This window comes from Passer domesticus, chromosome 14 (assembly GCF_036417665.1).
Source record: "Passer domesticus isolate bPasDom1 chromosome 14, bPasDom1.hap1, whole genome shotgun sequence".
In the NCBI taxonomy this organism is placed as follows: Eukaryota; Metazoa; Chordata; class Aves; order Passeriformes; family Passeridae; genus Passer; species Passer domesticus.
Window position 1 is genome coordinate 15,806,936 of NC_087487.1, and position 16,910 is coordinate 15,823,845.

Here is a 16,910-nt window from a genome sequence, read left to right on the forward strand (position 1 = left end):
TTCAATACAGCTAAGGTTATTGAAGACTTTTAATGGCTACACTTTAATATACAACCTACTCTTATCCTTGGACAGCCATATTTCTCCACCTTCTCCTTTACATGTATCTTTTTCTCATAAATTTACCTTTAAAAAAATCTATCTATAATTAACTATGCCAATTTTTAATCCTTTTCCTGCCACTAAAATGTATACTGAAGAACTTCTGAGTCAAAAGGGCATTTTGGTAAAAGAATATTGCAGCTGCATTGCCTGATATATCTTAGAAGATAGCGTCCACAGGGAGCAGGGGAGCTCAGCAAAAATACTGACAGATGTAAATAACAGTGTCACATTTTGGGATGAAAACCAGTTCATGGCTGTGCTCATTAAGAGCAATTTCTGTGTCTCTGCAAGGCTCCACGGAAATGGGGAGGTCTGCACCCCAGGCAGCAGATACTGCAGTGGCAGCGAGAGGAGACTCGCTCTGCACCGCTAATCCAGTTAATCCCGGTGATTTCAGGGTTCCCTCTGCAGCAATGCAGGGAGAGATGTGCCTGGGAGGAAGGGATGAGCCTGAAAGAGATAGTGGGCAAGGGCAAAGCAGCAGATTCCCCCTGGTGCTCCCGTTGTCCCGGGGTCTCTCCAGGCATCAGGCCACAATGGCTAACACGAAGCGACACTTTCGTCCCCTGAAAATTTTACCACTCAGCGGAAACAATGAAGCTGTGCATGGTGGACACAATTTTCCCCAAGGCCCTCATTTGGCAGCCCTTTCTGTGCTAAACCCACCCGGGAGATCGAAAGGAGAGGCTGTCTGGAGGACCGGAGGAAGGAGCACATGGACAGGTTCTCCTCCACAATCCAAGCTCCAGCCTGCGGTGCCCATCAGTAGGGCAGGAAAAAGCAGTGTGAGCTTGGAATGGCTGTAGAAAAATGTATTTGGGATTTCAGGGAAAAAAAAAATATAAAACACACCAATAAAATAAACTGAGAAATAAAAATGTGAAAGCCATTAAAAAACGTGGTTTAAACTTAAGAATAAATGCAATGGCATAGTCACATTCTTTTAAAAGCTTTGCTCCGCTTAGAATGGCTTTGTTATTAGTGATTCTTAATGCATGAGATAGTGGTTTGGAATAAATCTTTAAGTAATTCAAAACAAGGACTCTTCAGTAAATAGTTGAAATTAAAGGGGGAGTTAGAGTCATCTGGTTTCCATTAGGATGATAAAATAGTTCACTTGAAACCTTTTACAAGATGCTTTGTTACTGGGAGGTGTCTGTGCATCTCACTCCATCACTAGCCATTTGACACAACATAAAAGGCTTCAAAAGCCATGCTAGGCTTCTTAATCAAAAACTAATTGTAATAGATATTGGGGAGTGTTAACACTGTGACCGCTAGGTTGTATCTTCAGTATATAAGCAGGAGTGAACATTAAACACAACCCTGAGTTGATAGGGCTTATCAGAATTTCAGAGTTAAGTGCTAAGTACTGCAGCCCGGTATCTGCGCGCCATTGCTTTGTACCACTTTTGGAGTTAATTGCGCTGTAGAACTTCATCTTCCCAACAAAATTTATAGCATTGGCAGAGAAATTGGAAGCCCGCTGAAGAAACTGCAGTTTACAGGAGTTCTGTGAAATCATGGGGGGAAATATTGTGGTTTCTACTTCAGCATCTAAGAAGGGTTCCCTCCGCGGCCCCTCCCCAGCTCACCCCATAATAAAAATGAATTGTTTCTCCCTCTTGAAGCTTTACTTGCTGCTGGTGCTGTAGCAAAGGAATTGCAGCACCAGCTCCCCAAAACAATGCCTGCCCTAAAATTATCACTAAATTGTCATACGTGCATGCTTTGCATTCCCATATGTCTTATGATTGTTGACATGAATATTCACAGTGCTCATGGAAACAGCTTTATTGATTTTACTGATACAGTGGGCTCACAGTTACCGATTTTAACTTAATTCATGCATTTTTCCAGATAACAGATGACCTTAATATTTACACACAATTGCACCATAATAAACCCAGGCCAAATCCTCTCCTGTTATGAACTGTTGAAAATGAGAGCTGTGGTTTTTTTTAAGCTAGGGGCTCAGAACCAGGCTGTTGTACAGTGAGGAAATCAGAGACATGGCAATTTACCCCAGCTGAGAATGTAGCCCACAGTGTAAAATTCCTGGTTCAGTGCAGTAAAGTGCATTAAGGAGACTGCTATGTTATTTCTCATGAGTTCATTATAACCTGTATGCTACCAAAATCTCCAGGCAGCTGTGTTCCTTTTTACTCCAATTTCAAACAATATAATTAAAAAAGCATTTGATGAAATGTAGACACTTTTACCATTTACACTGGAATGCTGGCACCATCCAAAATCAGCCAGTCTGTAAATACCAGATTAGAATCTGTGTAGTCAAGGTTTTTACTCTAGGAAAGCATACTCCAAAGAAAGTCCCAACCTTTCTTGGTGAAGAATAAGCTTTATTTGTAAAACCCATAATTATCTCAAATGTTCCGAGAAGCTGAGAGAGCTGCAAATGGTAAAGCAAAACATAAGGAAACAGTTTTGGGCATTTAAGTGAAAGCAAATAAGGATGATGTACTTTTTCCCTATTAGTTTACTATATAAATGAGAAGACATTACAGAGTGAAATTTAATTAAAGTAATTGACCAAATTGCATTTTGTAGTAGTTATTGTCGTTAGCAGCCCTGACTCCTCTGTCAAAAGGATTTGCTGAAGATTATTTCTAAGGGGTATTTATTATGAATATTAATCTCTCCAGTAAGTACCATCAACATATTAAAATTCACTTGAAGCACTTTATGGAAGACTGCAAACAGAAATGACTGGTGAAAAACAAGGTGTCTAATCGTGTTAGCTTGGTTCACACTTGGTTAAACCACAAGTAGAACAGGGAAAGGAGATATAATAAAATGTATATTGGTTATATTATGATGAAAATATGCTTAAAGGGTGCCTGATTTTCAAAGATACACAGCTGCACTACCAGGAACGCTGATGACTCTGCTGTTTAGGGCAGGCTTTTAAATAGTCTTACACTGTCTCACTGGGAAAGTCTCATTCTCAGCCTGTGTGTTAATTTCTGTTTGATCTTTTCAGTGCTTGTTTGCAGGAAGTCTATATTTAAAGAAGTTTATAGAGAACTTGGTTTATGGGTGCCACCCACACTACTGATTCCAGCTTGGGTTCGGTATTCCATACCCCAAATTGTTTTGGTCAAGCCCCTCTCTTCAGTAGGGGGAAAGACACAACTTTTAATTACACTGTCCATATGAAGCGCTGCACAGAGTTTCATCACTGTCTCTTCCAGCAGTTAGATGATGCAGTTTCTTCTCTTCAGTTCTGTTCGGTCTTCTTGATGAGAAAATAAGAAAAGTGGAGGGAAGATGAGAAAGTAGGGATTGGCACTGAAAGAAAAGCACAAAGGGAGAAAAACTAGGAAATCTTGATGTGCTTTTTTTCAATTTTCCATGCTCTGGAGACAGGGTTTGAGGACTGATGGCTGTATGCTGGAGGAACAAAAGGTGTTTTTGAGTTTGCCAGGGTTGCAAGATGCACATTGGGTCAGTCTCCATCCTACTCAGACTCACCTCATCCTTTCTCTCCTTCACCCCTTTGCTTTGAACATTTTTTTCTTCCCTTCCAATGAAGTCACCTGCAACTTTCACACCACCTGTGTTTAAAATAAACACCTGGCATCAGCTTAGCCCTAAGTACACACAAGTTGGGCATCCCAAGTTTTGTTGCAGCTTTGGACGTTAGATGCGCCTGTCCTTTTAATAAAGGCTCAGATCCACATCGTCCTAGTGCTCTGCCTCTGTTCTGCCAGGAGGCATTCCTTTCCCTCCCTTACGAAACAGGCTGAACATTTTCCCCATGTAAACATTGTTCCACATCTGTTCATGCTGAAGAACATCAGAGCAGCACTTCCCAGAAACCATTCGGGCTATGTGTGACCAAATGTACCACAGAGGACCCAGCAGGAATTTCCTCAAAGTTGAGGCTGGGAAGAGTCGTTTAACTACAATGCCACAGTTACTAGGATAAATTTTTTGTAGGTTTTATTCACCTATTAGCACCAGTCAGTGTGGCTGTGGCAGCACAATCCCTCTGCACAGACCAGGGCTGTGGAGGCCACTAAACCACCAACCTGAAAGTAAAAATCCCAAACTAACTCTGATCCTGAATAGAGAAAAAAAGAGAAACCATTTCAATTGCTGAATATGACAAAAATCCTTAAGGGAGTCCACTGATTACACTACTGAGATTTGTATGAACTAACTAGGGTAAATAATTAGTCTATATTTTAATTAATATATCAGTGCCTGCTAGCACAATATAGTTAAATTTGTGCCACTATTAGAGCTGAATGAAAGAAAGTTGTCCTATTTGTAGTGAAATTATAATCATAATCTTTCCAAGAAAAAAAGAAAGCAAGAAAAATCCTGCAACTCTTTTTGTGCTGAAAGAAGTCAAAAGGTGCCTTTAGCTCACCAAGTGCCCATGTGCCTCTTCTCTAGGTAGCAAACCTGAATATGGCAAAAGTGTCTCTGGTGAACAGGGAAATGAGCCACACACACATATATATATGTGACACAGATGAGGGCTAAAAATACAGCTCAATTATTCAAAGTATATAATTTTTTTTTTCAAGCTTGACCTTGTTATTACATTGAAGCACCTGTGTCACTTGAAAGGCGCCCTTCTTGCACAAACAAGAAAAAATATCTATGCATTGCAATGCAGACTTTTCCCAAAACCTTGCTCCTCGAATAATATTGCAGGCTTTCCCCAAAATTTTGCTCCATGGATAATGTTGCAGTTTTGGGTAACAGAAAAACCCCTCCCTGTGGAGTGTTAGCAGTGTTTTTACACAACCAAATATGATCAAGACACAGAGTGGGTCTCTTTTCCTGCCTCCACAAATCAGACTTTCTTCTTTATTGCCAGAGGAGGCAGCTCTTTACCATCTTTCAGGAGCAAGGATGGAGAGATAGTAGTTTTATAGAACAAGGGATAATGGTTTTAAACTGAAAAAGGGAAAACTTAGATTGGATATTAAGAAGAAATTCCTTTCTGTGAGGGTGTTGATGCCCTGACACAGAGAAGCTGTGGATGTCCCATCTCTAGAAGTGTTCAAGGACAGGCTGGATGGGCTTGGAGCAACCTGGGAGAGTGGGTGGCATCTCTGCCCAGGACAGAGGGTGGAACAAAATGATCTTTAAGGTCCCTTCCAACCCAAACCATTCTTTGGCTTGATTATTTTATGATTATTAATCTTTTGGACTTCTCTGCATAAGAGGTGGTTTTCACAACAGCAAAGCAGGGCTGTATGTCCAGGGCAAGGCTGGCACCCAGAGCCCTTATTTGACATTCCATTGGAGCTCCTTCATGCTGAGCATCAGCAGGAGCCCAGGGATGTGGAGGGAGAGCTCACCAGCAGAACAGTGTGATGGTGGCTGTTTTCTGACCACTGCTCTGATGGCACCTAAAGACCAAGCCGGCCCACCCCAGGCCTCCAAAAATGACAGGGAGGTGAACTGATGGGGGAGTTTGAGACAGGGAACTGCTCAGCAGCAAAGAGCCCAATCTGCAGAGGAATCCTCCCTGTGGTGGCTCTGCAGAAGGAGAGGTTTTGCCTCCCAAGGTGGCAGCTGATCTCTGCTCACTGGCAGCCAGCGCGAAACACGAGGGCTTGATTTTCAGAAGGTGGGAGGCTTAACACTGGCTGAAAATAAGACCCATGTAAGTTGTCAAGACAGCAGTCACCTTGAAAGATTTAGGCCTTGAAAGATTTAGTTGGTTGTTCCCCTCACTCTGCCACATTTACCAACCCCACAAAAATTCCTTCCCATTCAAAAATATATTTGTTTTTGATCTCCTCATGAAAGTTATCACATTGGTTAATATTACTGTTCTTCCAAATTTTCCCACTTTTGGCCCACACAAGGCTGAGGATAGCCCCTTCCCTGTGCTGCCCCAGCACCACTTATCAAAAACACAGAGTGAAGGAGGCAACACACAATTCAGTTTTAACATTAATCTTCCCACCAGCTCCTCATTACTTTGCCAATAAGATGATCTCCCTCACACCACATTTCGATATATTTGACATCTGTCATAAAACTCAGGTCACATATATCTGTCTTCTGGTAAAATGAGTCATCCTACAGAGACCCGTGCCACACTGTTCAGGTCTCACCAGAAATAATTATTGATATATTGTCAACACATCCAGCCTACAGTATTAACAGGAGCCATAAATTACCAGCCTTTTTTCTACCCACTACCTAGCAGGGAAACAAGGGGACATACAGCAGGAAAACATGAATGGAAGTTGGGCAATGGATCCAGGCAGGGTCTTTCACTGTTTTGTAGAAAATTTGCAGAATATAAATATATTTAAGCAAATAAATAATTTCAGAAATCATTCAGAACTAGTAATAACTTTCCCTTCATCTTGGTTCTTTTAGGAATCATACAGGTCCTGATCTCTCATCAAACCAACCAGCCATGAACTCCCTAAAACTTGTAGCTGTAGTTAGTAGTTATTTAGGGAAGAATGGTTACAGACAGATAAAAGCTGAACTAGTCAAGAATAATATCATTGACTGGATTGAGAAGAAAAATTTAACCTGTTCTTGGCACTTAGTGTACAAGATAAAGGCAACTTTTCTGTTTCATCACATATATGAGGTGCCCCCCAGCTGATTTCATTAACTTAGTCATTGGGTTATTATTCTGCTCTTTTTCTTCTAAACTGCAATCTCTCACAGCTAAAGGTGAAGAGATGGAAGCCAGAGATAGGAGAGAGGAAAATCCTTTCCCACAAACAGTATCTGCTGCAGAACCGTCACAGGGTTCAAACGCTGTTTTATTTCCCTTTTGGGGTTGCTTCAGTGGGTTCCCACCTCCTCTCAATTTAGGGACCCAGGGGCTCCCCTTGCTCCACGTTTTCCTGTCGGAGGCACAAGGTCCAGGTGGTTACAACACCTTCCTGCAGGCCCAGAGAGAGGAGCACAAGCTTTGCTTTGAGGGCAGGGCTGAGCTGTGGGTGGGACTGGGAAGGGGGTGATAGCCATCACATGATGTTCTGCTCCATCGGCTGCAGAGCGAGGCCATTAGGCTGCTGTGATTAAGGTGTGCTGGGCAGCAGCCAGCCAGGCTCTGACCTTCACCTTTAGCAGGTGAATGCCATGGTTTGCAGCACTCCTCCTGTGCTCTCTGGAGCTGGGACTGTGATTGCCTTGCTACAGACCAGAGAGGAGCAGGACCACCATGGGGAGGTTCTCCCTGGGAAGGAAATTCATTTTGTACCAGTGAACCTCTACAGGCTGCTGTGTTAGAGACAGGCTGCTGTTGCTGAGGGCAGGAGAGTTCAAACCCACCAAATATCACATGCACACAATGTTGTGGAGTTGTGGGAGAATGTTCCTCCTTGTATAAATTTATCACTAACCCAAATCCCCAGCTTCAGTGTCAAAATCCCAAACCTTTTTGTGCAACATTCATTTGTTTTTGTGAGACCCCAGATGGGATGACACTGAGAGTGAGTTACCCAAGTAAGGGTGCTCTGCATGTTGCAGTAACACTCCACAGGCCCAGCAGCTGCTAAAATGTCACCTCAGTATTTTATGGTTTTAGCCCTTCCATATATACAGGAGCACTGAGAGCACCTCACACTAATTAATAAGCTGCTCTGTATCTTTGTGCATTACCTCTCTTTTCCCCCTTTGATTCACATACAAATTATTTTTAGAAAAGGGAAAAAGGTTTCAGGGAGGGGGTTTTAGGAAAAAGCAATGAAGTGAGGTCTGGCACTGCTCATCTGCTCTGTTCAGTGCCTCAGCAGTGTATTAGGTTTGTGGGAATGTGGAGGAAGGGGAAAAATTTGAAAAGTCCCTTCGCTCCTGTCACCTCCTTCCAAAACCTCCCAGGTCCTCAACAAGCACCAACTCCCTTCCTTCCTCCCTCTCAAAAAGCCCTGTGGTTTTACTCACAAAATCCTGGTAGGAATCTTTGCACTGTGCTCTGCCCGCTTTCCATCATCTTTGTGAGGGAAAGCTGTTGTTCCAAGGCAGTTTGTTTTCCTGGAGTACCTTAGGTGGCACATACCCAGGGTGACTGCCTTGGTGGCACCTCCAGCCTTACACTGCAGGCACCATGTGATGGCACAGCCACCTCAGATATTCGGTTCAGGTGTCGAGTTCTTGGGCAATTCTGGGCCAAGAAAAGTGACCTGCAGAGATCATTTTAAATCCTGCTAATTACAGTATCCCTGAATCTGCTCCAGTTTTTTTCCAGGTTGAATTTAGCAGATAGGAGTGCAGAAAGGCACTCTTGCTTTTCTTCTTGGGCACTGAGCTCTGACACACCAGAGGATGTCGTCTTTCATTATTAACTTTGGCAGCATTTAAATTAAGTAATATCTTGACAGGGGAAAGGAAGGGAATGAAGGGCCCTGGGAATATTTTTTTTTTCTCCTGTTTAATTGTACTGCATTTGATGTGTTCCAAAAACACTAGAAAAGCTGCTCTTCAGAGACCAGGAAAAAAGTTTATAAACCCCCACCAGTTGAGGTAGTTTGGCAGCACATAGAAGGATGGAGAATTATCATCTGTCCAGGGAAATCCACCCCCCACTCCTCCCAACCCTCTTTCAGCTGGTGCACGCAAGATGTTCCTGCTCACTTCATCTTCAAACATTTAAACACTTTGAGGACCACACACCTACAGTGCGTTATTTGCAGGGCTTTCCGAGCCGAAATCCAGCGTGTGTGTGTGTATCTGTGGGTGGGAATGGCTGGATAATGTTACCCTGATAGTTGATGATAATATTTCTACCAATTGTTAAGCTTCCTAAGTCTCCACTTCGCAAACGCTTCAGCGGATCGGTTTCTGAAAAACCCAGCTCTCCTTGCCTAGGGAAAGGGACGAGTCAATAACGCGTTTGTGCAGATTATCTTGGAGGCTCTGATTTAATCCAGAGGGAAAAAGGTCTCCCTTACAGAAATGCACCTTTCTAAACACTTCAGGGGTCGCATGGTTCACTGCAGGACTGTGTCGGTGCAGCCATAAAATGAGGCGGCCGCTCAAGCTGGCAGCGTAGCAGGTCCTGCAGAAACACAGATGTGCTGGGGCTGAGCTCCTCAGAAGTGGCTCCCTGCTTGTGAGCTCTCTGCTTTGGGTCCAAACAGACATTAGGAAAATGTGTGAGGAACAAGAGAGTGTGTTCCTTCAGTGTTTCAGGGGGGAAAAAAGCGTGGGACGAGGGATGATTTTGTTGAGTCAAATTCCTAATTCCCTTCAGACCTGTAAAGTCAGTGGGAGTTGCTTTTCTTTCATCTTAACATGCAAAGAGGGGTGAAGTTAGAACAAAGGAAGGTGGAAAAAAATAAAGAGGCTGTTTTTTATAAAGCGAGTTTAAGGAAAACCAAAAGAAGCAATGTTCTTGGTGTAAGGACAAAGACAAAGGCAAACTGCATTCTTCATAACATTTTATCTCATAATATTTTTTCAGATCCTGGCTTCTGAGAAGTCTTCTGCTCAGCTTTGTTCCATTTCCTCCACTGTGGTGACTCTTCTGGGCTATGCATGCCTCACACAAAGCATAATATCTTCTGGGACTTGCTTAAAATACTATTTAAGACCAACTTCAAGCCCAGTTCTAACTTTATCATGCCTTTGCTTCATATTTTCCATCAGTCCCTCCTCTTCATGCACTGAATTAAGGCACAAAATTCTTCTTTTATTCAAAGATATTTACAAGTTAAATCCTCCATAACATTCTTCTCAGCTGCTTTTGTCCCCAAAAAAATCAAACCTGACTGTACACTTCTCCCCCAAGTATGTGCAGTCTCAACATTTCTCAAACTCCACAAATTAACAATTCCTTTTGAAGCAAGGATTCACATTCTACCGTTCCAAATTTACCTTAGACTGAGCAGTTTTGCACCTCAAGTTCTGCAGAAAATTTTTGTTTAGTCTTGAAGCAGAGAATATCTTTTCAGAGATCCATTGGAGGCAATTTGTATATGTAAATCTGATTGTTAGAATGTTTAAAACTGCCATAGAGGACAAAAATGCCGTGGATTCACAATTCAAAATGAGTTGAAAAAATCACAGTTTAGATATTTGTAGATTTCCTGGTACTAAAAGGTTCTGTCTTTAATAAAACCATCTGTATTCTACTGTAAAATATACAGTAAAAACTGTGCTGTCCCCATCACAATGTTAGGCTCCCATACTCTTACCCTGAGAGCTCCCAGGCTCTCTCTTTCTCCTGGAGGCCACTGAAGAAATAGATTATACAAAAAGTCTGTTTGTGCACGAGGGGGAAAAGCCCAGCACCAAGGCTAAGCTAAGCAACAGCAATGAATCACTCGTTTCACTGGGGAGGCAGAGAGCCCCAGTTTTGTTTATCTTTTGTGTGGACAAGTTCCCTGGTCTGGGTCCCTATCTTTTTTGAAAGCCCCATCCCCCACCAGGCCCCAGCTGACAGCCCCATTGTCCCCATGGCTGTCGTGGGAAGTCATGATAGATGGCTGCACCCCGACCCTTTTAGGAGGTGCGTGTTCATGGCATGCTCAGAGCCCTTTTTTTTTTGATCAATAGTCATTTTGAACCTTTCCTCTCGTGGAGACACACAGATGCATTTATGTTTATGATGTATATATGTATAAATAAGTGGCTGGAGAATTGTTAAGATGAGCAAAACCACTTCAAGAGGTTTCAGCATTCTGGAACTCAAAGCAGTGATATCTCATGAGTAAATGTGGTCATTTGCAGTTTCTGCAGTATTTTTTTTCAGTATTTTAGTCAAAGGAAGAGCAGCCAGAATACTTTCATTGTGGGGAGCAGAGAGACTTGAAATAACTAGGGTTTGATACTAGCCATATTGCACTTCACTTTTCCTCAGCACAGAATGCCAGCTTGTTTCTTCAAATTAAGACAATATGCTTATAGTGATGAACCTTATTGGCCATCTATCTTCCTTTTGTAATCTGGCTCTCATCAAGCTGAAATGAAGCCATTTCTTCTGACTGTGGCTGATTAAACACAGAGTAAACCTAGATCTCTGAGGAGGCTCTAATGATTCTCCACAGGCCTGGTGTCAGCCCAGCACCTGCAGCATTCAGCTTCCCCATTTCCATCATAAAATGAAGCATCTGTTACAGAGAAGTGTTATCTTTTTATCATCGATGGTATCTTTCTGTTTGAATTCACCTACCCCATTTGGTATAAATTACAGCCATTTCATATGTAATGAATGGTCACACAGGATGCACTCTGGTTATTGGGGGTTAAAAGGGCACAAAATCCTTTTACTAAACCTTTATTTAACTTGGTGAAAGTTAAGACTACATGGCTTGTGTAAAACCTTCTTTCTTACAACAAACAGGAGGAAATACTTACCACAGCTTAATGCTGAAGCATTTTGATATTGCTTATCTAAATACTGGCCTTTGAGTTTTTTGGAAGCGATTCCTGAAGAAACATTATTAGTTGCAGAGAAGAGAAACAGAGAAACATGTTCATGCCAAAGACATTTCTGTCTCACTAACTTGATTAACTATAAGCCTGAGATGTAAAAGTAGACAAGAGTTGTTTGCTAGAAAGGGTAGTTGCCAGCTTAGAACCTGCTGCAAATCCCACAGAAGTCAACTGGCATATTTTCAATTATTTCGACAGCATTTGTTTGGATCAGGCCAAAGATCAGGTGGCTGTTTACTTTTTGTGTGGTCCACATGCTCCTCTATGTTTTACCTTCTCCAGCTTTCCATCTGAGCTGAAAGAGGCAACTTCATCTTAGAAACAATTTATTTTCCTCTGAGGGGGTTTGGGACACAGCTTTGCCAAGCATTTTGCTGTTTCCAGCCTACGACATGGATAGTCTGGACAACTTCACGTCTCAGAAAAGGAAAGAAAAACTTCCAAAGACTCTAACTCGGAAGTGAAACTCTGCTCACTGAAGTAGTAATGTAATTGATGGCAAAAGCAGTTGTAAAACTGCTGAATAATTCCACTTAGTAACAAGTAGCTACAGGATATAGAGGTGGGGACAAAACTGCACAATGGCCTTCCTGGTCACATGGGCCTGAAAGACGTTATAACATAGCAACCACTTTGATAACATCTGAAGATTGCAAATAAGAGATGGCTTGCTGTGTTTGATGTAAGTAGAGATAAAGACTTCACTGAGCCAAAGAGCAGCACAGAGAGACTCCAAAGCAGCTCGCTCAGGTATTGGTATGAGGCTATTTGAAATATCAGCTATTTCTTGGCAAATTCTTGGTGTGTTGAACCATTCAGGTGTTACATAAATCTGGGACAGGAGAGGCAGTTACAGCCCAAAAATTTCATTCCACTCTGTTCCACAGTCTGAACTGAGATCTACAGCGCAGCATAGCCCAGCAGCCACACAAAGCAGCACTGTCAGAGTTCTATTGAATTACAGATGTCAAACAACCAAAAAGGGAATTATAATCACCAAAAAATAACATGGCCACAGCATCTCTGGTGGATCATTTGCCCAGGTGTTTTTCATACTTCTCTACAAGTGAAATAATTTCACGATATAAAATTAACTTAAAATAATGTACTTTATTGTCATGTTTAAACTTTCAACTACCTGTTATCTCCAAAGCCAGGAATTGCTTAATGGACTCATTACTGGGGGGAGGGGGGAAATCATCCTTGTGAAAATAATGAAGAATGAGCAATTTTGTACCAACATGCATTTTCATGATAGCTTTGCTAACCTGAATTATGTAGTGACTTTCTGCTGATCCATTTTGTAGCAAGCAAAATCATATTGTCCTACCACAAGAGCACACTTGTTATTCAAAATAATTAAGATGTGAGTCATCTTAGTATCAAAGTTGGCATTAGTGATATATGGGGCTGATGACTGATGAGTCCAATGAATGTTTGACTCATGTAGACTTAAAATATGCAGCTGAAAAGCTCAGTTAATTCAGAAGAGACAGAGCATAGCTGTGATAGCATCTTGTAAAAGCAAGATCCAAGACAAGTAGAGATGCAGTAACACTAGTGATGAAAACAGCTGAGGTCTTTGGGTTTCTCAGGACAGCTGAAAAATGGAAGAACTTTTTCATTAAAAATTTCAAAATTCCATTGTTTTCCCCTTGACAATGTATAAAATGTAGCATTTTTTTCTACTGTTTACATGATATTTTTTGTAAGCACTGGAATTATTTCAGTTGCCTGTCCATTTTCTTTCATTTTTCCTTTTTGTTGCTGTAGTTGAATAAGTGAATAATATCCAAAATTTCAGTTTGGTTTGGAAAAGCTGTAACAGCAGAAAGAAAAATGAAACTACTTTAACCACTTTAGAGAGTTTCAGTTTTCCTTTGTTTTCCTCTGTAAGTTCTCCAGAATTAACAATTTTTAAGAATTAGTCGGAAAAGAGGAAAAATAAGGAGAACAAGGATGAGGAATGCAAAAGGAGGGGAAAGAAAAATAAGGGAAAAAAATCCATACTACTACTTATTCTCTTACAGGGAAAAAAAAAGGGAAAATGGGAAATAGGTGCTTAATATTTGTTTTAAACAAAAGAAATGGGAAAATATGAAAAGAAGCTTTTGTTTTAGTCTTTTCTTGTGGATGCCAACCATTTCCCTGTCAGCAACTGTGTAATTGACTTATACAGTGAACATGTGGCAACTATTTTCAGCTGTATTTAGCCAAGTCTGCTGTCTTGTTTCAGACATAATGAAAGCTTCCAATGCCCAATAGCTGCTTTTCCAGCTTTACTATGGATCTAACAAAAGCCATTGCACCTAAAAGCCTTTGACTTAGTTTAAAAAGTAGCAATGTTTGCATCTAAGTAAGATTTAGGACAGTATCAAGGGATAAATCTGTGTCTGGTACAATTAATTTTGAAGGCCAGCTCTGGTAAGGATTTCCACTTGGTAGCCCAGTCGAGGTGTCCCAAAATCAACTACCTCCAAAGCTGCTTCACAGAGCTGTAAAACTAATAAAGGCTTGTGCTTCAGCAGCTGGACACCCTGAGGCACACAGAAAGCAATCAGAGCCAGAAACTCCAGCTGATGTTTTCTTCCTCCATGGGACAGTTCTGGGTGACACCAGGGTGTTCCCCACCTCTGTGTTAGATCCAAATGTCACTGGAGTTAACAGGCTGTAAAGCAGTGGAGACCACAGCATTTAACTGCAGACTGTAAAACTTAGGGGATCTCGTTTCTACCAGACACCTCACAGGGAAATCTGGTTTGTAATGAGCCAAAAATAAACATTTGAAAACTGGGAGAAGAACACATAAGTGTCTCCCTGATAATGGCAAATATCAAGGCATCTAACCACAAGCTGATGTTAAAAGATTTGAAATTTCTGGAACCAGTCTTAGGTTTGTGCTCCCCTAGAAAAAAATTTGACCATTTTACTCCTCTTATTCTTTTTTAAAGTGTTGCTCTTTTACATTTAAAACGTTCAAGTGACACAACTATATTTGTGATCAAGTGTCTTCTTGCTGTAGGTTTTTTTGTTTTTTTCACTGATTCAGATGCTGTAATATATATAGATCATATATAATGGTGTCTGTAGAGGCTCCATTAATGGACTGAGACTATTCTGTGCTTATTCCAAACCATCAAATCATTCTGTAGTTATTCTGGGGGGGAAAAAATTACCCGAGCTAGAATGAAATATCAGAGGTGGACACCAACTTATGTGATTGTGAAGAATATGTGAAAAATGTTGTGATCACAGGAGATGAAGAAACTTTGAGATTAAATTGGTCTTTCACAGAAATATCAGTTCTCTTCATGAACAACAATGCATCTGGACAATGAACCAGTGTCATTGACTTCACCATTTTAAAGGCTTTTAATACTGATTACTGCCCAGTGAACAAAGGCTTTTCTTGTGAGGAGTCTGAAAAAGTTGATTATATGTACATTACAGCTGAAAATGGATCAGAGGAGTAGTAAGTTATGAAAGTACGAACACAAGAGAATAAAACCATTCACTGGGCTTGAATTACTTTAGTTTATCTTCTTAGGCTGAATTGTGGCTGTGGTCTTTTGCAACTCAAATAAAAAGCATAGATCAAGATGAGATAAAGATAATGGAGTATTTCCAGCATTAGGCAATAAAATCAGTAGCAGGAATGGAAGAAAACTTTGATAACCTGAGAGAAAAATGTTTAAAAGTTACGGTAATAGAGGCAAAATTCCTCTGTAGCTACTGCAGTTGAGTGAATTAGGCACTGAGACAATGAAAAGATACAAACATCTGCTCTTGCATTTCTTCATGAAGATATTTGGAACTGAAATTATTCTGACCAGCTGAAGGGACTGTCTCTGATGTTCCAGTTAAATATGGTTTCAAAGCAGCTAAAAGTTGAGAGTGGTAACAACTTTCATGTTAGGGCCCACACAGGATGGTAATTGAGATTCAAAATTCATTCAAAGTTCCATTTTACACTGGGGAAAAAGAAACAATTCTTTTCAAAAAAGCAGTTTGGTTCTTGAATGGATTGTCCAAGGACTTTAAAATCATGTTTCTTTCCATATATTGCAAAGAAAATTAAGTTTTAATTACTTTATGTTTGTTTTAAGATGAAGGAGGCAACAAAGCCACCACTGGAAGAATTTGTGTTGGCAACAAGAGTTCACACCTCAGGAGAAGAACAGCCTGGTCTCCAAGATTGAGCAGTTTGTAAATTGAGCAGACAGGGGAAAAAATATGATAAATATATTTCAAAAATGTATTTTTGCTCTAGCAACCACAATGAAGACCATGGAAGCCCCATTGTTATTCCTGTGCAACCAAGCACGGACTTTTTAAAACAAAAGATCCTAAATTAAATTTTAGCCACCGTATTAAAGGGTCATTTCCAAAAGATGAAAGTACATTCTGTGGCAGTGTAAAAGGATAATAGAGGGCAAAAAAAGAATTACAACACACTCGTATTGTGGAAAAAAGAGCGTGAGTTTAGATATCCATGAAATGTTAGATTTTCCGCTATTCACAAGGCTCTGCATTCTTAATATCTGTAAAGAATGGTCATCTCACTTGCTAAAATATAACCCAAATGCTCAAGCCACTCAGCTAAAATACTCCAAAGTAGCCACTCCATCCAGCTGATTCTGCCATTTAGCACTTCTCCTGTAACATCAGCAGCGTAACCTTAGTCCCCAAAAATTGGAGGGCAAGTTATGCCATTGACCTCAGTCTGATCTGGCTCTGGGACAAGCAGCTGTGCAGTCCCATGAGGCTAAGAGCCATGGGGAAACTCCAGGGCTCTGGAAGAAGAAAACAGCCCCAGATGCCTCAGCTGAAGTGGAAAGTCAGAGCTATAACCTCTCTCTGCAGCTGCCAGGAGCCTGAAGTAGTGGGGCCAGGTTTTCGGAGAATCACAGAATGGTTTGGGTTGGAAGGGCCCTTAAAGATCATCTTGTTCCACACTCTGCCATGGGCAGGGACACCTTTCATGAGACCAGGTTGCTCAAAGCCCCATCCAACCAGGCCTTGAACACTTTGAAGGACCTGTTCCACCCTCACAGTAAAGAATTTCTTGCGTATATCTAACCCTGCCCTCTTTCAGTTTAAAGCCATTACCCTTCATCCTGTCACTCCATGCTCTTGTCAAAAGACCCTTTCAGCTCTCTTGGAGCCCCTTTAGGCACTGAAAGGTGCTGTGAGATCTCCCCAGAACCTTCTCATCTCCAGGTTGAGCAATGCCAGCTCTCTCAGCCTGTCTCCATAGCAGTGGTGTTCCAGCTCTTGGATCATCCTTGTGGCCTTCTCTGGACTCACTCCAACATCCTTCTTATCCTGGGGTCTCAGAGCTGGATGCAGAGCTCTGAGTGGAGCCTCACAGAGTTAACCCTGGCACACGAAAAAGGAGAAATCCCAAATCA

General features: G+C 41.4%; 1 protein-coding gene across 3 annotated transcripts in view; it reads right to left on the reverse strand.

The window, feature by feature from the left end:
- Positions 1 to 1,929: 1,929 nt before the first annotated feature.
- LOC135280657 (uncharacterized) overlaps positions 1,930 to 16,910 on the reverse strand; it is a 78,295-nt gene continuing 63,314 nt past the window's right edge. For 2 of the 3 annotated variants that reach the window (XR_010347532.1, XM_064388799.1), the window contains one exon: positions 1,930 to 3,414. Coding sequence is in view for 1 of the 3 variants with exons in the window: in XM_064388799.1 (XP_064244869.1) it covers positions 3,321 to 3,414 (94 nt within the window). In the remaining 2 variants the exon portion in view is untranslated. Of the gene's footprint in view, positions 3,415 to 3,994; positions 16,879 to 16,910 lie in introns of those variants that run through there. The other variant, XR_010347518.1, reaches the window with a different exon arrangement.